At 49.5% G+C, this 24,950-nt stretch overlaps 2 protein-coding genes across 6 annotated transcripts in view; one reads left to right on the top strand and one right to left on the bottom strand.

Annotated features, from left to right (window-relative positions):
* The window catches only part of TXNL4B (thioredoxin like 4B), a 35,566-nt gene extending 29,652 nt beyond the window's left edge, over window positions 1-5,914 (bottom strand). For 3 of the 4 annotated variants that reach the window (XM_059667589.1, XM_059667588.1, XM_059667587.1), the window contains exons 1-3: window positions 5,559-5,914; window positions 3,145-3,311; window positions 1,608-1,759 (exon numbers count right to left, since the gene is read on the bottom strand). In XM_059667589.1, coding sequence (XP_059523572.1) covers window positions 1,608-1,759; window positions 3,145-3,276 — 284 coding nt within the window. In that variant the 5' untranslated portion in view covers window positions 3,277-3,311; window positions 5,559-5,914. Of the gene's footprint in view, window positions 1-6; window positions 896-1,607; window positions 1,760-3,144; window positions 3,312-5,558 lie in introns of those variants that run through there. The other variant, XM_059667590.1, reaches the window with a different exon arrangement.
* Window positions 5,915-5,961: 47 nt separating this feature from the next.
* Window positions 5,962-24,534, top strand: DHX38 (DEAH-box helicase 38). 2 transcript variants are annotated; one of them, XM_059667574.1, is made up of 27 exons: window positions 5,962-6,103; window positions 8,541-8,882; window positions 9,191-9,375; window positions 10,040-10,141; window positions 11,115-11,262; window positions 11,419-11,537; window positions 11,697-11,773; window positions 12,254-12,409; window positions 12,963-13,124; window positions 13,299-13,406; window positions 13,732-13,844; window positions 15,546-15,683; window positions 16,013-16,199; window positions 16,343-16,528; window positions 16,879-17,019; window positions 17,372-17,482; window positions 17,564-17,680; window positions 17,873-17,980; window positions 18,282-18,394; window positions 19,099-19,307; window positions 19,414-19,568; window positions 20,225-20,380; window positions 20,475-20,609; window positions 20,797-20,922; window positions 21,421-21,516; window positions 22,655-22,776; window positions 24,071-24,534. In XM_059667574.1, exons 2-27 carry the CDS (start codon window positions 8,560-8,562, stop codon window positions 24,153-24,155), a joined length of 3,678 nt encoding a protein of 1,225 aa, XP_059523557.1. In that variant the 5' UTR covers window positions 5,962-6,103; window positions 8,541-8,559; the 3' UTR covers window positions 24,156-24,534. The 2 variants fall into 2 exon arrangements, with proteins under 2 accessions (XP_059523557.1, XP_059523556.1); XM_059667573.1 differs by having other exon boundaries at window positions 5,989-6,232.
* The last annotated feature ends 416 nt before the right edge of the window (window positions 24,535-24,950 follow it).

The raw sequence follows: 24,950 nt of genomic DNA on the forward strand, positions 1-24,950 counted from the left end.
CTAGGTAGCACAGAAGAGAAACAACCTGGCTCAGAACTTTGAATATTTACTTGCTGAAGACCTTCAGGGCAAACAAAACGAACAGTAGCTCTTCCTGTAAGGGAGACTTTAGCCATAAGGCCCAACAATGATTTTTCCATCTGCAATTACAGGACCCATTTGATATACGACTAAAACCAGAGCTGTGGGCATGGAATAGCACATAAGCTCTATCACATGAAAAGCTTCTGCTCAAAATGTATTTTAACCATTTCTCAACTCATTCTCAAGTACAATTCCCTGAGTACTGGTGTGGGCATAGTTTGTTTCATTGTTGCTGTGTTTGGCTAGGCACTGTGCAAAGCCCTAGTCGTGGTCTCCAAGTTCCAGTCACTTCCATTTCTGAGTAGTGGGTATTAATTTCTTTCCTTCTTTTTTTTCTTAACTATTTTGAACATCAAGTATGTTCATTGCAGAAATTTTTCAAGACAAAAAGAGTTGCCACATTTTGGTATATATCCCTCCAATCATACGTACGTGTATGTGTCTCTATGTGCATTTTTTTTTCACAGTAATGGGAATTATAACACACATTCTATTTTGCAATGTGGTTTTTAAAAAACATATGTTTCGTTCAAAGTTAACCATGCATCTACAACACCAGAGTAAATTGGTATCTAGTATCCCTTTGTGGACATCTAAATTCTAAGTATTTTGCTTCCTAAACAATGATGAAATAAGTATCCCTGGAGCCAATTTTGCCCACTTTCAGAATTACTTTTCTTCAAATAAATTCCTGGAAATGCAATTGCTGGATTAAAATTTTTACACACTTGTAAGGTGTTTGGTATGTAATGTCATGGTAGTTAATGTGCTAAATGTCTTGATAGAGGTCATATTTGGGAATATTCGCCTTCTGAAAAGATTACAGCAAATTAATACTTAAATGAACCATATTCTACCTTTAGAACACTTAAAACACATAACATTTTACACCTTTCAAACTAATAATGACAAAGCAGGTACACAGATCTAGACAAGAGGATATCTCAACCACATTAAGAAAAAATAAAAATTATGGATATTTTCAATATAGATATTAAATACTGGGATGCTGATTGGGCAGAAGGCATTACAGAAGACTTCATGTTACTTATACTTGACAGGCTTTGTTGAAGAATAACTTCAACAAAAGAATAACTTCTTTCCTGGCAGAAGACAGGAAACTTGGCAAGAGAGGAGCATGTCTTCGTTTGCTGAAAGGAGTACTTCTTTTATAAATGCAAACTATCAGTCCCAAAAGTTTAAGAATGACATATTTTTTTTTAAATGAAATCCCTGGGGAACTTGTAAGAAAATGGTTTGATATTTTCTAGGCTGAAGGATGATTAGTGCTTCACAGATGTACTATTCTTTCATACTTAAGTAGGAAATTAAAATTTGCCAGTCATGCCAGAATACTCATTTTGCACCAAGCTGCTCATAAAAAAATTAGAGAGAGTATCTGTTGAGGAGACAGTATCAATAAAAGACTCACCTAGCCAACACTGCAAGCAAATAGGTAAGTTACCGAAACTGCTGAAAAGGAAACTTTTAGACTGTTATAGCTTCATGTCAGCCTAACTTACCCATAATCCACTTTCATATGCTGCCCATTGAAGAAAAACACAGTAGATGGAATATAACTGATGTCGAAATAGTGTGTATAGACTGGAGTTTGGTCCACATCCACCAGATATATAGTAGCCATTTTACTCAAGTCAGAAGAGGTCTTAGAAAGCTGCAAATGAGGAGAGAGATGTAGGTTGCAACATGAAACCAATGTTTCTGCTACAAAATGTTTTAATAGAATATTCTGTTTAAAAAAATTCCTGGGCCAAGAATCCAGCCTGCTTGAATTCCACATTAGACAGTGTAACTTTATCATTCAGTCTGAATCACTATTGGCAGAGTTATCAGAGGGCCCTGGATAAATTATGTGAGTATATTCCTTCATTTTTGTTCTACTTTGATTGTAAAGTTTTTATGAACTTTTTATGGATTTATAAAACCCATGCTCACTTAAAGCAAAAACAGAACAACTCATAAATATGTACTACAGACATCACAATTCCCCCCAAAGGTTTTTCCTTATAATCTCCACATAAATGATAATTATATATAAAAAAAGCACACACTTACATGGCATTATTATGTGCTACCCTAACTGCTTTCCACTTTTAACTCATTTAATCCTACAACACTCCTATGAGGTACGCACTCTAACAGTCCCCATTTCATAGGCGAGGAAACCGAGGCCCAGGGAGGTAATCTGCCCCTGGACACACAGCTAGTAGGTAGTCAGGTGTGGATTTGAACGGAGGGAGCTTGGCTTCAGAGTCTGTGCTCTTGACCTCCAGGGGTAGTCCTTCCTCCCTACAGCTGAGGTATAATCCTCTGCCCTTACCCCATAGAGTAACACATCACATACTCATATTTAATCGCGATAATGAGGATTCTTACACTCCATCCATAGAGTGATGTCAGCAATAGAAATAGAGGGGTAGGTCTCTCTCCATAATAAACATAATAGTGACACAACAGTGACATCAGCAATAGAACAGAGGTCTTAGTTCTGGAGTGAGTCCCTCTCCATAATAAACAGACACAAGAATAAACCTATTCTGTCCCAAACTGCCCTTCCTATTCACCGGAGTGTGAAGACGGGTTGTGAAGTCAGAGATCATCATCGGGCGCACGCTGGAGCAGCACACTAGTAAAGCAGATTTGCAGGCAGAGAAAACAGAGTTCAAACCCCAGCTCTGCAATTTCGTGGTTCTGTGCCTGTGGGACGTCACTTGACCTCTCTGGCATTCATTTCTCCCCTTGGGAACAGTAGTCGTAAAGAAGCCAGTGTTGTGAGATAATGTTCACAGATGCTTGCTCATAATGTTTCGGGTCTTTCACTGCCTTGTTGGTGAAGTGGAGCTTGGACAGCTGCTAGAGGGGAAGGACATCCAGCACAGATTCGGCACAATCACAGGTTTAGGGGTTCGGCTCTTATGAAAGCATACTAACAACTGAACAGCTCTAACCCAGACCCTGCCTGCGTTCCTGCATGCACTTGGCAGATGTTGAAGTAAGAATGTATAGATTAAAAATTTTTTATTTTAAATATTTACTTACAATGTCATCTAGTTGCAGACAGACAGGATCCTCGTCTCTCCCAAACCTGAGAACCAACACCTTCTCTGCAGTGCTCTTTATTGCCTCGTCGACTTCTTTTTTGCTAGTCAGCTTGGGCAACAGAAAGCTCATCTTGAAATAATCCAATGAATCCCTCACTGTCAGTCCTGAAATAAAGTTGCGATGTTTAAAGGCAGATTAAGGGCATGAGTCCTCATTTTTAAAAAAATTAATTTTTGGAGTAGGTAATATATAGGTCCCCCAAAATGTACACACACTTGGAATAATTATAAAGGCAGTTACAATACACTTCATTTTCAAAGTTGAGCCATCAGCTGTTATAGTGTAACACTATTACAGCGTTACATTTCTTGGGGAGACACTGTATGCATGTTTTTTCCCCAGAGGAACACAGTATCACAACACAGAATCAGAAAAGTAAAAGGAACACAACCAATGCACAATCTGGTGACAAATAAGTCTACCAGTTAAAAAGCAACAATATAGAAATGGTGAAAAATCTCCCTCCCTCCCTCACCCTCCCCTCAACTGGCCTAGTCCCGCTGCCCCATTTCTCCCCACACACCAGGTAGCTACTTCCATTAGCTTCTCATGTACCTTCCAGAGTTTTATTACGCATTCACTAGAAATACCAATGGGCATTCCTGCTTCCTCCTTCCTTTACTCTCCAATTAGTCTTTCAGCCAGTCAGTATTTCATGCGAAAAAAAGATGACACCCTCAAATTTGGCAATTGGGGGACTTCCAGGAAGGCAGGATATAGGAAAAGAATAGGGTCCAGTGCTATACTCTGGGGTGAGTAACAGCGGGGTGCTGTTCCCACCCCTACACCTGGAGGAGTCATGGAAGGGAGTAGTGACGGGAATTGTGTGGTGGAGAAGGCAGCTGTGTAGGTGGTCAGCCTGCAGTTAGGGGATTCAGCTACTGCTCTCCTTCTGCCTAGTCCAACCCCCTCATTTTACATACTAGTTTGCTTATAGTTACACTTCTAGCTACAAAAATTAGGACTGGAAGCCAGGCCACCACATCTGTACTTTAGTGTTCCTTCTACTACATACAATAAATTCCTGTTTTTATGATCAAGAAACTCTTGGGTCAAGGAGCTTTATTTCTGCATCCACCCACGAGACCCACTGATATACTTGATATTTTAAATTCAGTTCCAAAGTTGGCTGATGCTACGAGAAGGGAGGCTTTCTTTTTCTGTTTATTTGTGTGTGTGTGTGTGTGACAAGCCACATTTTAAGATATGAATTAATAAAACTTCATATAGGAAATGAAATTGTTCTAAACAGGGAAGCTGACGGCCAGGAGGGACTTCATCAAATGTGAGCGGTAGAACAAATTACTGATGAAAGGGAACGTCAAAGAGAAGATGAACCTGTCCCACCGCTAGAATTTAAGCAAACAGCAACTCCTGTATGTTACTGATAAAGAGGAGGAAGAGAGGGGGCGGGCAGAGCTGTCAAAGGGGGGGGGGGGCGGGGAAACTGGATAAATGTTGGAAGGAGAGAGAAACTGAGATAATAACCTAAGAAAATGCCCACAGCAAAGGATGCCAAAAGAGAGGTCACAAAAGAACAACAACAGCTGAACCATAAATATACTACAGTAAGCGCAAAGGAAAGCAAATTAAAAGATATATTTTTAAAAAGCCATTTAAATTGGTAAAGATTACACAAACATGGAAAGCGTGTGAATGAAGGGCAGGCACTCACAGTCCCCGCCGGAGCGCAGAGGCGACACGCTCCTTGAGAGAAAGCGGAAGCGCTCCCGGACCAACCATTCCAGTCTGAGAATCGGCGCTTGGGAAACAGACATGCGCACAAAGATGTACACGCAAAGGATACGCATCCCACTTACAGTGGCAAAAACCTGGAACTAGCTTACATGGCAACTTAACAGGGGGCTGGCGAAAGAAAAGACAGTACAGTTCTGCAATGTACCGTGAAAGTCACCACGTGCTGTGTTAGAGATGCACATCGCAGACACTGCGAAGTTCTCATGATAAAGAAAAGAGTTACGAGACAGTGCGATACCACACTCCACAGCCTCGGTACAAAACCTCACCATCACACGAACTTACCAACACAAGTAAGTGGGAAGGAATACCCCCCGCGCCACCAGCGGCGACCGCCGCGAGCGGACAGACAGGGGAGCTTTCTTTACGTCGAGAGCGCGTCTTTCTCCTCCCAAAACAGTCCGCACGGCTGACCCTGGAACGAGGCCGGGGTGCGGCGCCTCCGGCCCGCGCGGTCGAAACTTCGCGTACAACTTAAGTCGGCCGCCGGATACCCGGATTCCCCGCCGGGCGTGGAAAATACAGTTCACTCTTGAAAAACACAGGGGTCCCTGGTTAAACTTTAACGATGTCCGTGGTAGGGAAGACGACACTTACTTTGTACAAGTTTCCTCCCTCCACCTTCAGGAATGCCGGCGGCGACGCGGCCTCTTTTCCCAGGTCAGGACGCCGGCGGCTCCTTTCTTCGGCCGGAAGCGCTCACGGACCCTAAGGCAAAGCCACCCGGGGCTGTTGCCTAGCAACCATGGGCGGTCCACTTCAGGAAACGGAAACGGAAGAGGAAAACGCACTGGCGCAGTAGATGAACCAGCGTAGCCCAAGAAACCGGTGGTTCCAGTCGCTGTCTACTTGACCGGCTCTGACCGGAAGCCGTGGAGTCACTTCCGCCCTTACTAGACATGCCCGGCCTCTTTCCTGTTCCCCTCCCACCCGCTCGGGCTAGAGGCGGGGCCTCGCCTCTCCGGCCGGTGCGGTTGGTCGCGGCGAGACTCGGAAGTGTCTCTGGTCAGAGGCCCAGAGGAGGGCATTCTAGTCTTGAGGGCCTGGTCGCGTTATGTCCCGGGCCTGGAGCCAGGAACCGGCATTTTCCGGGTCGCTCTCTATGGTCTCTTTGGACGGATAGAAGGGGCCGCACAAGGTATTATGGGACAATAATGGCGGCGTTCAAGTTGCAGGTTTTGGTTCTCTAAGGCGATCTGAGCGAGGGCTGGCGGCGCCGGCGCCCCGGGATCCGGGACAGAACCTCCCGAGAGTCGGGCTTGGTGAGGTGAGTGTCCCTTCTTCCTTCCGGACCTGCCCTTCGCCGATCATGGCTGCTCCAGGCGGCGGGTGTCTGTCCTTCGCTCAGGTCGGGCCCGGGCTTGGGAAGTGTGGTCCCTGTCACTTGGCTGGTCTTACCCGCGCGGGTCCTGCCTGGCCGGGCTTTTCTCTCTGTTCTGCTCGGACCCGGGGCGGCCTCTGCGGCCAGGGATGCTTCCCGGGTCGCCCTCCTTGGGCCTCGGCATTAGCCCGCTCCCACACGGACGTCTGAGCCCTTGTGCCTTCCCCTTCGCTGACACATTGTATCTCTAGGCCATCTCCTCTGCTAGAATGTTAACCCCAGGAGGGCGGGGGTTTTCGTCTGGTTGGTTCTCTGCTCTGTCCCTGTTTCCCAGAACAGCGATGGGCTCAGGGGAGGTACTGAATGAATAATTGTTCAATGAGTAAATCCAGTTTCTTTCTTCCATTGCTATTTGCCCCCTCCTACCTCATGTGGCCTCTTTGTCATTAATCCTTCTCCAGAACCCAGCCCCTTAGCTCCTTGTTTATTCATCTCAGCAGCGAATTAAGTTTTGCTGTCGGACACCTTGTCTAGTGCCGCTGGTATCTTCTCTTGCTTTCTCTCCAAATGGCTCACTTCCGGTTTCCCTTTAATCAGTTTAAACTCATTAATCCATTTATTCATCGAATGTGTGTTTTGCTAGGCATTGAGTACAGCATCAGCAAGACAGACAAGTCAGGGCTCTTTCTCCTGCGTAGAATGGCAGGGGAATGGCATTCCAATGTTTTCTAGGTTAGACGACTTCCGAGCACAGCCTGTACGGCTCCACCTTCTTGCTTAGATTTTCTCACGGGTATATTCAGATGTCAACAACATGCAGCTTCTCCTTCTCCTACTCGACATTTTCCTTTCTTTCTTTCTTTTTCTTTGCTAATCGTCATCTGAGGATATTTTTTCACCATTGATTTTCAGAAAGTGGAAGGAAGGAAGGGTGGGAGAAAGGGAGGTAGGAGGAGGGAGGGAGGGAGGGAGAGAGAACGAGAGACACACATTGATGTGAGACATATCGATTGGCTGTCTCCTGCACATGCTCCAATTGGGGCGCGACTGAACCCACAACTCAGATATGTGCCTTTGGCCCTTGACCTTTGATCGGGAATCAAACCCATGACCCTTCAGTTGGCTGGCCGATGCTCTAACCACTGAGGAAACTTCCTACAAGGCCAGGCCCCTGATGACATTTTTCAAAACGTAGCTCTTGTTTCTGTGTCCATATTATGTGTCTAGTCTGTTTGACTGTATTCCTCCATAGAACTGTGCACGTTAATTGGAGCTGTGCAAATCATTCTGGATTCTGGTGGTACACCACTCCTTGACACTTCCTTTGCTTCACTGACTTGTTGGAATGAGGGCTCAGAATTGGTGTATGTTCACAAGTGGATGGTGTATAATGGAAGGGAAAGAGGAATTGATTAGAAGTGGAGTACCAGGAAATCTCACAGCCACCTAAATAAGTACTCTTCAGAAACACCCATTTTCTAACCTAGTGTTTCTCATCAATGTTTTTGATGAACATAGATGATTTTTAAACAGATTTTGAGTTCTATATACAACTGGTCCAAAAAAAGCTAGTAAAGTATGGATCACATAGATGGTAGCCTTGTACCCCAATATCTCTGCAGTCTCTGTGAGTTTAAAGGGAGGGAGAGGTAGAAGAACTCATGTAAAAAAAAAAAATGGCAAGGGACCCAGCATAGGAGCACAGCAAAGAATATAATGTAACAATTGCATTTATGTAACTCTTTATAGTTACAGAGAGCTTTCACATATTCTCTTTTGTTTGATTTTCACAAGAAGTCCATGGATTAGAGCAAAAAGTATTTCCATTTTATAGATGTAGAAATTATGCCTAAGCAAAGATTATTTGCTTACACTCATACAGGTAGAAAATAATCAGGAGCCTGGGTTCCCACTGAGGTTTCTGACTTCATACCTGCTTGAGTTTCTGACTTCAAATCCCCGACACTCCCTTTATAGATGTCATCATGCTCTAATAAGTGTGCCATCATGAGGCCCGAGGATGCTGTCTTGGATCCTGGTATTTGGGGTGAATGTGTGTATATTTCTTATGTGTGTTGAGGTGGGAGTAGGGTGATCTTTTGAGATTGTCAATGACTTGATGGAAGGATCTTAGCAAGAGGTACTAAGAAATCCTGGTCTTAAATATACCTATGACTACAGCTATCTTAGGATACAGCAGAGCTAAGCCTTTCCCCTCTTATGTCCTTTGCCAAATGGCTTGTTTTCCTTCTAGAGAAATCCCAGAACCTATCATGGAGGACACCAGTGAAGACACCTCGATCCATAGATTGGAAGGCACCGATGGGGACTCTCAGGTTGGCGGTCTTATTTGCAAGACCAAAAGTGCAGCCAGTGAGCAGCATGTCTTTAAGGCCCCTGCTCCCCGCCCTTCATTGCTGGGACTGGACTTGTTGGCCTCCCTGAAACGGAGGGAGCGAGAGGAGAAAGACGATGGGGAGGACAAGAAGAAATCCAAAGTCTCTTCCTACAAGGACTGGGAAGAGAGCAAGGATGACCAGAGGGATGCTGAGGAGGACGGCAGTGACCAGTCTGGTCGAGGTAGCCGGAAAGACAGGTAAAGGCTTTAGGATGGGTTGACCCATAGGGAATGAAAATGGAGGCCAGGAAATAATGTCCCACATTTATCTCTCAGTTTTCTTGGATTTATTTGATTTTATAATATTGAGGGCAGGTAGGAAATGGTACATTCTTCAGATTTGTGGGGGACATTTAAAGGATATGGTGGTGGTTAGAAATGCTTTGGGTTGTTGCCGTATGGAAGCCTGCAGTACCAGGGGATGAAGGGGAAAAGGACAGGTCACTCGTTGGGCACAGCCAGAGGCGGGCAAGGCTTTTCTTTACCTGTTGCCCTCCCTGTTTCAGACATTATCGCTCTGCTCGGGTAGAGACTCCATCCCACCCCGGTGGTGTGAGCGAAGAGTTTTGGGAACGTAGTCGGCAGAGAGAGCGGGAGCGCCGGGAACATGGTGTCTATGCCTCGTCCAAAGAAGAGAAGGATCGGAAGGAGAGATCACGGGATCGAGATGGTGACCGCAAGAGAGACAGAGGTAGGGTGCCCAGCATAGGTCCCATAGCCCATTAAGTATTTGAATGAACATGCCAGCATCTTTCCTGTTGCAGGAGTGTTTATAAGGCCCATTAAATTACGAAGCCCTATTTGCATAATGTCATTCTGATTGGTTTTGACCCTGTTGGGATTGGGAATAGCAGGCAGTTTAAGAACGGTTACTTGCAACATAGCTGCTGTGTTTGAATGTGTGGTCTTCTTTTTATTATGCAACTTGGTGATAAAGGTGATAATGAGTAGTATGTTTGAGAAACCAGAGTTGACAATAGTGCTAATGACAGAGAAAGGACGGTGCTATGGAGCAAAGCTAGACATAGTCCAGTGCTGGCCTTGCTCAGTAGTGTTTAAGTTTTATACCTTATAGACTTGTAACTCTTAAGCAGCTACTCACTATAGACTTGTAACTATCCTCTTCTGAATTCTTACAGGAAGGTAACTGTTACTGTGAGTTTGAAACTTTCTAGCCAGTAACTGTTTTTCCCCTTGAAAGAATGGGGACATGTGAGTGTCAGGAGCCCATGGATAGAGCAGTTCAGGTTGTACCTGTGAGTGAGTGGGAAGGCCTGTCCTTTCCTGAGGGTGAAGACGGGTGGAAGTTGGGATGGGACACATGTTTCCTAAGCTCTGCGTGTGACTCTTGACAGATGAGCGGGATAGAAGCCGGCACAGCAGCAGATCGGAACGGGATGGAGGGTCAGAGCGCAGCAGGAGAAATGAACCAGAGAGCCCGAGACACCGACCTAAAGGTAGACTGAGCTGTTGCTGGTGGTGGTTTGTGAGGGGTCAGGCGTATAAAAGGCAGGATGAGCAACTCCCCTTCTCAGTGGAACTGCTGTGGGCAGAGAATTCCTGATTCCATCATGAATTCTAGGACTCTGATTCTGAGTTGGGTGGGAAGACCCTGGACCTCTCTGTGAAGATGGATATGCTTTAAGGTGAGGGGTGGCTTACTGAATGGCCACTTTCCCAAATGGCAGGAAAGAATAGGAGCTGGAGAGCAGAAGGAGCCATTAAAATAATTACATTTAAAGGGTTATGTTTGCAGAGACAAATAGGAAATTCCTTGAAATGTTACAAACACAGATGAAAACTGAACTGTTAAAACGCAGATATCTTTTTTTAAAAGTGTTTTTATTGATTTCAGAGAGGAAGGGAGAGGGAGAGGGAGATAGAAATATCAATGATGAGAATCATTGATTGGCTGCCTCCTGCACGCCTCCCACTGGGGATCGAGCCCGCAACCCGGCCATGTGCCCTTGACCAGAATCGAACCCGGGACCCTTTAGTCCACAGGATGATGCTCTATCCACTGAGTCAAACCAGCCAGGGCAAAACGCAGTTATCTTTAAAAACTGTCAGAACCATCTTATCCATTACAAATAGGTACAAAGTTCACAAATAGTAAAATAAATTTGGGAATCTGCCTTTTAGCGAATAGTTCTAGAGCAGGGGTGGGCAAACTTTTTGACTCGAGGGCCACAGTGGGTTCTTAAACTGGACCGGAGGGCCGGAACAAAAGCATGGTTGGAGTGTTTGTGTGAAGTAATATAAATTCAAAGTAAACATCATTACATAAAAGGGTACGGTCTTTTTTTTCAATAGTTTTATTCATTTCAAACGGGCTGGATCCGGCCCGCGGGCCGTAGTTTGCCCACGGCTGTTCTAGAGCCATGTCCTGGTTAATTTACATTTTCCTTTGGATGTGTCTTTTGTGCCCAGACGCAGCCACCCCGTCAAGGTCTACCTGGGAGGAAGAGGACGGTGGCTATGGCTCCTCACGGCGCTCCCAGTGGGAATCGCCCTCCCCAACACCCTCCTATCGGGATTCTGAACGGAGCCACCGGCTGTCCAGTCGAGATCGGGATAGGTGATGTTCTGGGCAGAGCAGCCTAGTTTCTCTGGGTGGGTGGCATAGGTGGATGGGATGAGGGCAAAGGACTCTGGGCTGGGAGAGCAGGTGGCAGCCCAGGGACATGTCTCAGCCTAGTGACTGGTCAGTGATGCTGGTTATACTGTTTCCCAGGTCTGTGAGGAGCAAGTACTCGGATGACACACCCTTGCCAACCCCATCCTACAAGTACAACGAGTGGGCCGATGACAGAAGACACCTAGGGTCCACCCCGCGTCTGTCCAGGGGCCGAGGTAAGGCCGGTGGGAGTAGGCGGTAGGAAGTAGGGTCACTCCCGCTGGTCAGGCTGAGCAAGGCTGTGCCTCAGGAGCTGTGCACCTTGTAGATCTGTTGGTGGCCCCTGGGGATAAGCTGGGGTTGTGGGGTCTGACCTGCTGCGTGTTCTCCTTTAGCGAGACGTGAGGATGGAGAAGAAGGGATTTCATTTGACACAGAAGAGGAGCGGCAGCAGTGGGAGGATGACCAGAGGGTAAAAACTTTTTATCTTTGAGGGACGGAGTGAGGGATGATGGCCATCCATCGGGGAATGGGTGACAGGATGTGTCAGAGCACAGGGGCCACGAGTGACACTCTAGTGGAATTGGACTTTGATGATAGTCTCAGGGAAGCTGAGCCTTGTTCAGTCCCGAAGCCCTGGACTCTCTCCAGAGGCTCCCAGTGAAACTTCTCACCTAAGGCAGGTCCCACCTTCTCTAGTTACGTGTTGGTGCCACCATGTGGTGAATCTGAGAAGTGCTGACATGATGAGGTGCCATAGGAAGTCTTACATATATAGTTGGTCACTGTGGTCTCCTGTAGAGGCTCATTTCAGAGTGGGGTGACCTGCACCTCTCACAGGCCTGCTCACCGCACCAGTGACTTCTTACCAAACATCCTCCCCTTCTGGCCATGTCTTGTGCATAAACATGATCTGTTTCCTGTTCCCTGTGGTTTGTCTCCTGCACTGCAGCAAGCCGACCGGGATTGGTACATGATGGATGAGGGATACGACGAGTTCCACAATCCCCTGGCCTACTCCTCCGAGGACTACGTGAGGAGGCGGGAGCAGCACCTGCATAAACAGAAGCAGAAGCGCATTTCGGCTCAGCGGAGACAGATCAATGAGGTGATGCTGCTGCCTGTAGCGCTGGGGGCAGGTTCAGCTGGAGTGGGGCATGTGGGAGCAGCAGCGGGTCATGTGCGGGTGATGGCAGCACAGCTAGTGTCCCTACAGCCGAAGTGCCAGGAGCAGCTGAACTCTCTAAAGGTGGAGGAGGGGAGTGTGTGGAACTTTACAGTAGCTTAAAAAAAACCCCAACTTAAAGCTTCTCTCTTTGCAGTACTTCCTTGAGGGTGCTGTTGATGGGAACTGGTAGGGTGGGGCTTGGCTCTGTGGTCTGTGTTCTTTGAGTCACTGAATGGGGCTGGGGCCAGTCACCATTTGTGTGTCCAGGTAGAGGTTCTGGCTGAGATAGACAGTGCCGCTTCTTGGAAAAAGGACTGCAGGTGACTTGGGATCAGCGACTCTTCTGTCTAAGGAGCTGCAGGGTAGAGAGGCCTGTGACTTCGCTGCGGCCCCAGGGCCCTCTGTCAGGACTTCTTACATGCACTTGCCTGGTGACCTTTCAGAACCACCTTTGGTTTCATTGTGAGTGTGGCCTCCCACTGTGTTCTTACAGGATAACGAACGCTGGGAGACCAACCGCATGCTCACCAGCGGGGTGGTCCACCGGCTGGAGGTGGATGAGGACTTCGAAGAGGATAGCGCAGCCAAGGTGCATCTGATGGTGCACAACCTGGTGCCGCCCTTCCTGGACGGGCGCATCGTCTTCACCAAGCAGGTGAGGCTCCTCTGTGGCCCGAGACAAGCAAGCTCAGAAAGGAAGGGAAGGGGAAAGTACGCCCCATCACAGTAGGGGAGCCACCCCTTTCATTTACTGGGGCTGTTGGGAAATGGACCTTCTTGTTGAGGTTGATGATCAGTGGGAATTTCTCTTTCCCTCAACTCTCTGCAGCCAGAGCCTGTGATTCCCGTCAAGGATGCCACTTCCGACCTGGCCATCATTGCTCGGAAAGGCAGTCAAACAGTGCGGAAGCACAGGGAGCAAAAGGAGCGCAAGAAGGTTGGCTTGTCTTCTGGGGCTGGGGAGTCTGCATATTCTTTTCATTTTTAAAGTCATATTAGAGCTCATAGGTAGTGTTCCTTTTGGAAGTTAAAGGACGCTCACAGAGCAAGAACCAGTCCTTGGCGGAGGGCATTACGTCCCTCCACCAGGACCTTAGCTGGGACGACCACTGGGCCGGGTGCTTTGGGAGCCTAAGGCTGGAGATGCAATGCCGCGTGGGAATTAGCACTGGCTGCTAGAGGAAGCCTGTGCCGTGGGATTGGTTTCCTGAACACAGTCGCATCACAGGATGGTACAGACTTACTTTCCGTGTCTTTTTCAGGCTCAACACAAACACTGGGAACTGGCTGGAACCAAACTGGGAGATATAATGGGCGTTAAAAAAGAGGAAGAACCGGATAAACCGCTAACGGAAGATGGTAAAGTGGACTACAGGTAGGGGTCTCGGCTAGCAGTGGGCTATCTCCAAAGACGGGCCCTCAAGGGCACTTGCATTGGAACTGATAAGATTCGGGCTCGTGAATCAGAAGGTGACGAGTCTTCTGGTCTCTTCCGGGCCCTTCCTCCTGGTCTTTCTTTTCTACCATCTTCAGCTCCCCTAGATGTTCTTCCTTTGCTGCTGCTACTGCAGGAGCTTCCTCCGGGCCAGGCAGCGTTAAACGCCTCAGTTACTTGCTCGCTGAATTCCCACCCGAATCCCATGGGATAGGTGCTGTTATTCCTGTTGCATGTGAGGATAGCGAGGCCCAGGGAGGTTAAGTAACTTGTTTGAGGTCACCCAGCTGATAAATGGTAGAGGGAGGACCAGACCCAGGCAGTCTAGCTTACGAGCCCACTCTGAGCCACTCTGCTAAAGTGCCTCTCAGGTGTTGGGTGGGAGAAAGTGGGCTTTGCCCCCTTAGATTTCAGGTCAACATAAGGAAGAACTATTTTTAACAGAGGTTTAAAAATAGAAAGGGTTGTCTTATCAGGTAGTGACTTCCCCGTTCACAGAGGTATCCAAGGCAATGTTGGGTAAGTGCTTGTTAGGATTCCCACATTAGGGAGGCGGCTGGACTCACATGTGTCTTGTGAAGCTGGTCCTTTGAACACTCTGAAGTCCTATGGAACTGTCATCTGAATTAATAATTCGCTGTACCCTTGTGAGAAATGTCCTAAATGAGAAGTCGGTACTATTTTTTAAAATTGATTTTAGAGGAAGGGAGAGAGAGAGAGAGACAGACAGACAGACAGACAGACATCGATCGGTTGCCTCCTGTATGCAACCTTCGTATGTGCCCTGACCAGGGATTGAACATGAAACCTTTCAGTGTATGAGGTGATACTCCAACTGAGCCACACCATCCAGGGCAAGAAGTTGATACTATTGACCAGCCTTTGTTAGTTTCTAGAAAATTTAATCCCTTAAAGGTTAATTGTTAGCTGACCAGGAGTGCCTGGGAATTAGAAGTAGGAAGCTTTTCAGAGCGTGGAGTAGGTCTGACAAAGGAAAAGTCTTGGGAGGAGGTGGGGGAGATTGTGTGGACTCATGTAGCATGGGCTGGTTTCTTTTTGCTGTGGAGTCTTGGGGAAATGACATAGTGCTTTTGAGTGGTGGGATGTGTGCATGTGTCAGATATTTGAGGCTTTTAGGAGAAGTGGGTAAATATTAGGTTGACTGTTTGGAAATGAAGCCTTACAGACTGCGCCATCCTATCGAGAGGAGGTGGGAGGTCTGGCCTCGGTCATGCCTCTGCAGCCATGACTCCTCCTTTTAGCCCCTCAGGGTCGAGCTGAACTTGCCCCAGGTGTTCTGTGTAAGGTCATGACTTGTCATTTCAGCTCCTCTTCTGGCTGAGCTCATTTTCAGAGCAGAGGCTTTGCCCACCTGCCAGTCTGTAACTCCTCTGAGCATTTAGCTGTTTGACCGGGGGCGTGGGTGTGTTGTGGATGACGGACTCTCCCACAGCAGTCTGCTCCCTTAGGCGGGAGGAGGCGAAAGCATCTCGACCCGCTGGCTGCTCCAGTGTCTTGAAGGTTTATTAGGTCTTGTTGAAGCAGCCCTCATTCTTGGGCGTAGGAAGAAGGGCAGGAACCCGGTCAGGAAGGAACAGGTGGGAAATCGTGCAGGGTGCTTAGGCTGCCGTGTGTTCTCAGGACAGAACAGAAGTTTGCGGATCACATGAAGAAAAAGAGCGAGGCCAGCAGTGAATTCGCCAAAAAGAAGTCAATTCTGGAGCAGAGGCAGTACCTGCCCATCTTCGCTGTGCAGCAGGAACTGCTCACTATTATCAGGTAACTGCCCGGGGCTGGGAACTCCAGCCCTGAATTGGTGTCTCCTTGGCGCCTGAGTGTACTTGGTAGTTCTTTTCCTTTCGGGCATTACATCTGATGGAGAAGGGAAAGCAAGCAAGATGGCATTGTTTTGCTATTGTTCGCTTGTTTAAACCTCACCATCTTTTAGGCATTTCAGGGGTATCTCTGTTTCCCCAGGGGAAGCCTCCTCTCTAAGCAGCGTGCTTCTCGGCTGGCCGGAATTGGACAGTAGCTGGCAGCATCTTCGTGGAGGCTTGGATGTGGTCTCCACTCTGGCTGACTTGCCCTTTGCCTTCTCTCCCTGGCAGAGATAACAGCATCGTGATTGTGGTTGGGGAGACGGGGAGTGGTAAGACCACTCAGCTGACCCAGTACTTGCATGAAGACGGTTACACGGACTACGGGATGATTGGATGCACCCAGCCCCGGCGTGTGGCGGCCATGTCGGTGGCCAAGAGAGTCAGTGAAGAGATGGGCGGAAACCTTGGTGAGGAGGTGAGTGGGTGAGGGCCGAGCTGTAGACATTGCCCGGTAGTTCCCGTCTACTTGAGCTGATCTGCTATGGCCTGGACCCAGCACGGGGTGTGACAATGGTGAGCTGTACCAGAGCTTCTGAGCCATCTCTCCCTGACCTCCAGGTGGGTTATGCCATCCGCTTTGAAGATTGCACTTCAGAAAACACCTTGATCAAATACATGACTGACGGGATCCTGCTCCGAGAGTCCCTCCGGGAAGCAGACCTGGATCACTATAGTGCCATCATCATGGATGAGGCGCACGAGCGCTCCCTCAACACTGATGTGCTCTTCGGGCTGCTCCGGGAGGTGAGGGCTGGGGGTTGCATCCATGGGGCTTTGACTGGCGCACTGTCAGTAAGTAGTGATCGGGGCGCTTCGGGTGGGCTGGGGGTCTCTCAGGCCAGAGTGTCCCAAGGCCCTTGGTTGCTGCACTCAGACCTGCTGTTGGAGTTTATTCTGTTCTTGCTCAGCGGAGTGACTCACGTCCTCTTGGCTGTGGCTCCATGGGTTCAGTCTTTAGGATTGTTGTGCATCTATGTGCCAGTTCATCGGCTTCGCTCTGTTTCATTTGGGAATAATGTTTGTTGATGAGACTGGAGGATGGAAGCCAAGGGTCCCAAACCTGTGGGGAAGCCTCTGACGGACCCTTCTCTTAGGTGGTGGCTCGGCGCTCAGACCTGAAGCTCATTGTCACATCGGCCACTATGGATGCAGAGAAATTTGCTGCCTTTTTTGGGAACGTTCCCATCTTCCACATCCCTGGCCGTACCTTCCCTGTTGACATCCTCTTCAGCAAGGTACTGAGGCCTTTTTTTGAACTGACCCTGAGCTCTGATGAGAAGTTGGAGGGCGCAGGATAGGATACTGAATTGGGAAAGGTTGTGGGTACCGTGAGGCCTGTGGGGCAGCTGCAGCTGCAGGGCTCAGAGCCAAAGGACTGAGCTTTGGGTATGTTTTGTTTTATTGTTTCTTTGGAGCACAGGTGTGGGGCCCCTGGGGTTAGTCAAGCTCCTCTGCAGGTGTGGCAACCCTGAAAGTCTGCCGTCTCTAGCCCTAGACTAGTGACTGGGCCACTGGTCCCCAGAGAGGTGCCTGGCCTGCATTTCCCTCGACACTTTCCTCTGACGGTGTCCCTGGCTGGTGTTGCAGACCCCGCAGGAGGATTATGTGGAGGCCGCAGTGAAGCAGTCCTTGCAGGTGCACCTGTCAGGGGCCCCTGGGGACATCCTCATCTTCATGCCTGGCCAGGAGGACATAGAGGTGGGTGCCTTGACATGACCGTGATGAACCGGTGTATCCTGTGTGTGCGCATACAGTGTCTCATGGTCACTGTGACCTCAGGTGACCTCAGACCAGATTGTGGAACATCTGGAGGAACTGGAGAATGCGCCCGCCTTGGCTGTGCTGCCCATCTACTCCCAGCTGCCTTCCGACCTCCAGGCCAAAATCTTCCAGAAGGTGCGGCAGCAAGAACGTCTGTCCTGGGCCCTCACCTTTGGGTCCTCTTGGGTTCTCACAAAGGAGGGCACGAGAGAGTAGGAGTTACTGTTCTGGCAGGGGTGGGACATGCTGCTTCCTCGGGTTCGGGGGGCTCTTTGCTACCTGAAGGTCTACAGCTTTCCCTCCCCGTACATCCTTGCCCGGCTGTAGGCTCCAGATGGTGTTCGGAAGTGTATCGTGGCCACCAACATTGCTGAGACATCTTTGACTGTCGACGGCATCATGTTTGTTATTGATTCGGGTTATTGCAAATTAAAGGTAAGAGAAGACACAGACGCCGGGGCCCTGGGGCCTCACCCAAAGCCTAGTCGGGGAGGGAAGCAGGCTCTGGGTCCTCCGCTCCCCAGTGAAGGAGTCACATGAAGGTGGTGTTGGTTTGAGAGACTAACATTTGCTGAGTTCTGAACTTCTGTGTGCTTGATTCATTTAATCCCGCCTGTGTTGCTGAGACACTGCTCTGCAGTATGTAACAACCAGGGATGTCTTTGTCTCAAGGCTGCCTCCCTTTTCCTTTCCCCCCTTATTCTGACCTTAATCAGCTCTTTGCTGCTGCTCCTAGGTCTTCAACCCCAGGATTGGCATGGATGCTCTGCAGATCTACCCCATCAGCCAGGCCAACGCCAACCAGAGGTCAGGGCGAGCTGGCAGGACGGGCCCAGGTCAGTGTTTCAGGTAGGAGCCCTGTGCCAGCCTGCTTTCCGGGGCGGCGCTGGGATTGCGTGAGGGGCCGGGCCGGGGTGGGCGGGTTTGGACTGTGATCCAGCAGAGGATGGGGACTGATGTTGGTCCTCTCACCACTCACTGCTGAGTGGAAGCAGTAGCTTTCCAGGCAGCTCTGGGGTCTCAGCAGTTTGGGGTTTCAGGCAGACCGATATTGAATATGCTTGCAGTAGAAGACCAATAGTTACGACATGTTTTCCCTTAGAGGATAAATCTGAGCAAATTACACACACCATTGGTTCATTTTTACATCTCCAACTTTTCTTTTTTTTGGTCCCAATTTTCAGAAATAATGTATTTACTATAGAAATTTGGAAAATACAGAAAAGTATGAAGAAAATAAAACCCAGCGATAATTCTAGTTCCAGGCTCTTTGGTTCCAGAAATGAAACAAGCATATAGGACACTAGCAGAAGAGTAAGCTGGCCAGGCTGAGTTTTGAATAGGTGGACATTCACAATTCAAAGAGAAAGTGGGGAGAGGCGGGGAAGAAAGGAGACATTCTCCTGCCTGTGGCTGCCTCTGTCTGTCTGTTCGGGGTGTGCATACAGTGGAAGCTGAGGGAGCATCACTACTGCGTCGGCGGCCAGGCATGCTGGAGGGCGCAGTGCCCAGTGTGCTGGTAGGTGCAGTGGCACTGGGTCTTCTCCTTGCAGGCTCTACACCCAGAGCGCCTACAAGAATGAGCTCCTGACCACCACGGTGCCCGAGATCCAGAGGACCAACCTGGCCAACGTGGTGTTGCTGCTCAAGTCCCTGGGGGTGCAGGACCTGCTGCAGTTCCACTTCATGGACCCGCCCCCGGAGGACAACATGCTCAACTCCATGTATCAGCTCTGGATCCTTGGAGCCCTGGACAACACAGGTCTGCGGCCCCGGGAGCCCGGCAGGGCCTCCTGGGTGCTGGGGCCTGGGTTCTTTGCCTCTGCACCTGTGTTCATTGAACATCTGGATTTGCTCCTCTCTCCTAGGGGGTCTGACCTCAACTGGGCGGCTGATGGTGGAGTTCCCGCTGGACCCAGCCCTGTCCAAGATGCTCATTGTATCCTGTGACATGGGCTGCAGCTCTGAGATCCTGCTCATTGTCTCCATGCTCTCGGTCCCAGCCATCTTCTACAGGCCCAAGGTGCGGAGATCGTGGCTAGCTCTCCTTTCTTCCCAGAAGCCTCAGGGGAGTTATGGGCTCGAGAAGGATTAGAGAGGACAGTAGTTTCTCTCTCTGTTATTAAAATGGAATGGAGCCCTGGCTGGGTGGCTCAGTTAGTTGGAGCATCGCCCCATACACCAAAAGGTGTGGTTTTTATTCCTAGTCGGGGCACATACCTTGGTTGTGGGTTTGATACCTGGTCCGGGCACAGGAGGTTACCTCTCTCTCTCTCCCTCTCTCTCTCTCTCAGTCTCTCTCTCACATCCTCTTTTTCTAAAATCAGTAAACATATCCTTGGATGAGCATTAAATATTGAAAAAATGGAATGCAGGGATAGGAGTCATGGTTTCTAAATAATGATTTTGCTGTTTTCAGTTAAGCAAGTTGGGGTCAAGGTGAGGGGAAAGGATGGTTTGAAAATTAGCAGGAGCACTTTTTGTCTTCTAGAATGGTTGCTCCTAAACTCTCACCATAAGGATGAATGTTGCATTGTAAACCACCTTCTTCCTCGTACTGTTAGAGCACTCTGTGCATGTGTGTGGAGTTGTGTGCGGGTAGGTGAGAGTGTGAGAAGCTCCAGCCTCTGCTCGGGGACCTGGGCTCCCCTGTGCTCAGAGGCCCCTGCTCCTTCCTAGGGCCGAGAGGAGGAGAGCGATCAAATCCGGGAGAAGTTTGCTGTCCCCGAGAGTGACCATTTGACCTACCTGAATGTTTACCTTCAGTGGAAGAACAATAATTACTCGACCATCTGGTGTAACGATCATTTCATCCATGCCAAGGCCATGCGGAAGGTGGGGCACTGACCCGGATACTCGGGATGTTGGATTGAGGGGTGGAAGGCATGGGAAGGGGGCTTCATCCGTGCCCACCTGTGTCCTGCTCTAGGTCCGGGAGGTGCGGGCTCAGCTGAAGGACATCATGGTGCAGCAGAGGATGAGTCTGGCCTCCTGTGGCACCGACTGGGACATCGTCAGGAAGTGCATCTGTGCTGCCTATTTCCACCAGGCGGCCAAGCTCAAGGTGAGCCCGGTGGAGCTGTGGCCCCTTCCTGGCCTGATATTTGTGCCGGGAAAGTGCTGCTTCTCACTCTGCAATCCTGCAGATCTGGGCCTCCCCACCAGCCTGTGTCGAGGTCTTATTAAAGGGACAGGTTCGCTGCCCAGATGAGCAGCGTCTTCCTGATGTGGCACCTGTTGTCTCTTCCTAGGGAATCGGGGAGTACGTGAACATTCGGACAGGGATGCCCTGCCACCTGCACCCCACCAGCTCCCTCTTTGGAATGGGCTACACCCCAGACTACATAGTGTATCACGAGCTGGTCATGACCACCAAGGTGAGTTTTCCAAGGCGGCTTGCATGACGTAGGCCCACCTGGCTAGGCCAGGCCCCTTCACTGCCTTCTGGGATGAGCTTTGACTTTGGGAGGCTTGAGGCCTTGCTTTGAGGGGAGTTGAGGATGGTTTTCAGGTGAGGGTTTGGGGAAACTTGCACAGAGTTAACCTCTAAGTTACAGTGGTCTTGGCTGTGCCTGCAGGAATGTTTCCTGCTTACTGCCTGGGACAAGCAACCCCCGTGGTGTCGTCATCAGAATGTTTTGAGGGTCTGGGCCTTCTCTCTTGGACACTAGGCAGCGTTTTCTTAAGCATGGAGAAATTTTGGTGGGAGAAGGGGTTAACAGTCACGTGTCTGAGGCTTTTCCTTGCCTATTTCAGCCTCAGAGGGCTGGGGGTTAGGCCCTTCCCACATAGCTCCTAACTGTGGAGCCACCCTGGGAGGGACAGCTGCAGCCTTGGCCCTCTGTGACCACCACTTTGTGGCGCTCTGCCTGCAGGAGTACATGCAGTGCGTGACCGCTGTGGACGGAGAGTGGCTGGCGGAGCTGGGCCCCATGTTCTACAGCGTGAAACAGGCAGGAAAGTCTCGGCAGGTAAGGTTCCTGTGCTTTTCATGAAGGTTCTGTTTGCCTCTGGGATCCATTTCCCCTCAGCCTGGTATTGAAGACACATCACTGTCTGATCCCCCCTCTTTACTTTTTCCTGGAAGATCTGAAAGCATATCTCAGACAACATGTTTTTTCATCCATAAATACCTGAACTTTGTATCTTTAAAAGGACTTTTAAAAATTAAAATGTAACTTCCATGCCAGTATTACTCAACAGCATTAATCATCTAGGTCTTAAGTGCCATCTAAGTCTCTAGTCCTTACTCAGATTTCCTCTTTTATCTCAAAGATTGTTTTATAATGAATTTGCTTGAATTAGGATCCAAACATTGGAACTTGTTGTTATTTGTATTAAGTCTTTTATTCTAGAGAAGGCTCTGTCCCCTTTTTGATTTATTGGAGAAACTAGGTCATTCATCTTGTAGAATGTTCCATATTCTGTATTGGGCTGACTGGTTCTTTAAGGTGTTGAATGAGTGCCTCTATTCCATGTACCTTCTGTGAACTAGTAATCTAAAGCCTTGATTAGATTCAGGGTCAGCTGATCAGCAAGGATGCACAAATGCACGTGGTGCTGTGCACTTGGTTTAGTCCTGTCAGCCTGGTGCTCCCACTTACGATGCTGCTGAGCTCGCCTGGAGGTTCCACTTGAGCCCTCCATTCTAACTCCATCTCCGCGCAGTCTTAGTGTCACTGATGGCCACCACCTAGATCCATACTTAGGGTTGCGGAATGCTGTGGGGCTTCTGCTTCCCCTTCTCAGTGTGGTCCGGCCCACATGGGGCCTGCACATATCTTCCTTACGTCCGAGTGTTTCAGCCAGATGTAATGTCTTCCCTGTGCTTCCTAGCATAGCCATGAGCGTCATAAGAAAATACAAGTCCTTACTGAATGGAGTGCTGAGGCATGACTGAACCGGGTTAGGACTGCATCGTCCAGTGTCTATCTTGAATCAGAGAGAGAAGCAGGCTCTGGCCTTGGTGCGGAGGCAGGCAGCCACGGGGCGCCCCCTCTGGGAGCTGTGTGGTCTACACAGCACCTGGCTTGCAGCAGGGAGATGGGACAGAAGAGTCTTTCTTACTCGCCAGTCCCCAGTGGCTCCCAGTACCTCTCCCTTCTCTAGGAGAACCGCCGGCGGGCCAAAGAGGAAGCCTCTGCCATGGAGGAGGAGATGGCGCTGGCTGAGGAGCAGCTGCGAGCCCGGCGGCAGGAGCAGGAGAAACGCAGCCCCCTGGGCAGTGTCAAGTGAGCTTTGACTTGGGACCCTGGCTGGGAGGGAGCCCCCTGGAAGTCCCAGGGACCAGCTGGACGGACTGGCTAGGTCCTGAAACAGGGTCACAATTTAAGAAAAGTTAAATGTGTAGAGGTGAGTGGGGGACAGAAGTTGATAGTGGTCATGTGTGGAGACATGGAGGCGTTCCTGACATAGGGGTGGTGCTGATCAGCAACCCCGATCCTTGTCTGTCATGTTCTTTTGGGGCCAGCGGTGGGTTGGAGCAGCAGGGTAGGTCTCACAGCTTTGCTGACAAGCAGGGTTTGGAAAACACTGGTGAGGGGAGGAGCGCCTTGGACTGTGCGTCTGTGCTGGTGCTGGAGTTCAGTCAGCCTTCCCAGGAAGGGCACAGTGTTTGGCAAGACTACCTTCACTTCAGACACCAGCTGCAAGCTGGGGGATGGATACCCAGGGTCACCCCTCACCTGTGACCAACTTGTTACAGATTGAGGGATCCCCGCAGACTCCCTCAGACATAATTTGCTAGAATAACACAGAATTCAGGGAAGTTTTATTACAGCAAAAGGATACAAATTGGAACCAGCTAAAGGGAGGCATGTATAGCATGAGGTCTGGAAGGTTCTGAGTCCTCAGGGCTGCCTTACCCTCCCGGCACATTGGTGTGTGACAGTACACGCCGAGCATTGCCAACAGGGAAGCCCAGTTTCTCAGGGTTTCATACATAGGCACATGGATTGAATCAGCAGCCATGTGGTTGACTCAGTCTCAGCCCCCCGCCTATCCTCAGAGGCTGGGCTCAAAGCTCAGCCCTCTAATTACATGGTTGGCTTTTCTGGCCTGGTGGCCCCCAGTCCTAAATCATCTTATTGGCATAAACGACTAGATGTGGTCCGAGCCACCCCCAAGGCCCTCCCTTCCTGCCATGAACCACAGAGATACTCCAATTCATAGGAAACCTATGGGGACAAAGACCAGCCGAGTCTAAGACACAGCTGGAGTGGTAGCCTGGTGAGTGGATGGAAGGCTGCCACTCAATCCACAGCTCACCTAGGGATGTGAGAGGAGTAATTAAGTAATCTATCTTACAACATTCCTTAATGGGCATCGGACGAGGTGGTGTCCTATTCTGCTCCCACTCACAAATGGGGAAGGCAGGGGGAGTGGCAGTGTGCCAGGGAGAAGACCCTCGGCCTGAAGCCTGCTCACACGCCAGTTAGAAACAGCAAGGCCTCCGGCTCCACGTCCTGCTATGTCTCCTGGGTGGAGTGAGCAGCAGTGTGATCCCTAACCCCCTCTGTGCTCCAGGGCTACAAAGATCTACACTCCAGGTCGGAAAGAGCAAGGGGAGCCCATGACTCCTCGCCGCACGCCAGCCCGCTTTGGGCTATGAGCTGAGGCTGTCCCTGCAGGGATGGAGCCAGAGATTGAGTGGCTGGAGCACGCGGGCCTGCTGACAACACCCTTTCATCTATGTGCTTTCATCTGTGCATCGTGGCCTGAGGGAAGCTCCTGCCAAGGGCAAGGCTCTGCCAGGGCGGAAGGAGTTTCTCGGTGCAGCTCTGGGCTGCAGAGCAGCGAGAAGCTGCGAGAGGTGGCTGGACCCGTCGTGTCCAAATAAACTGTCCCCAGGACGCTTGGTGTATAAATGACATGGCCATTGACTATGTTTTTTAAAATTCTTGTGTAAAGCCGCAAAACAGACCTAGAGGGAATTGTAATTTGGTTATAATTCAGGATTTGGAAATAAATTTATTCTTTGTAAAATGTTACTGCATTTCTGACTGTTCCGTTTTCCCTTGCCACCCGAAATCACATGGTAAAGAGAAGATGGGCAGGACCCCAACCTGACTTGACATGAATGGATCCTGCTAGAACCTTAACTCTTCCTGTTTCTCTTCTCCAGACAGGGCTTCTTAGAGGAGGGATTGGGAGAGTGAGACACAGCTGACAGGGAGAGTGGCCTGGGCCACCAGCACCCAGCTCTGCGAGTGCCAAGCTGGTCTAAGGCTGGTGGGTGGCAGGAAGTGAGGGAGGTCAGCGGCCGAGTATCCTCTGCCCCTCCTTAAGGAGCGGGGTGGGGGGAGGGTGTTTGGCCAGAGTTTCTACTCTGCATGTGTAAGGGCTGTGTATTGATGGAAAACAGTGTAAAATGTTGCTTATTGATTTTCACATAAAAGATGATCTC

The sequence above is a fragment of the Myotis daubentonii genome, chromosome 15 (assembly GCF_963259705.1).
Source record: "Myotis daubentonii chromosome 15, mMyoDau2.1, whole genome shotgun sequence".
NCBI lineage: Eukaryota > Metazoa > Chordata > Mammalia > Chiroptera > Vespertilionidae > Myotis > Myotis daubentonii.

Coding starts and splice junctions, on each gene's coding strand:
- DHX38 (XM_059667574.1), top strand. CDS start 8,560: ATGGAGGACACCAGTGAAGACACCTCGATCCATAGATTGGAAGGCACC. Junction 17,483..17,563: donor CTGGCCAGGAGGACATAGAG/GTGGGTGCCTTG, acceptor CTGTGACCTCAG/GTGACCTCAGACCAGATTGT. Junction 20,923..21,420: donor AGCTGGTCATGACCACCAAG/GTGAGTTTTCCA, acceptor CTCTGCCTGCAG/GAGTACATGCAGTGCGTGAC.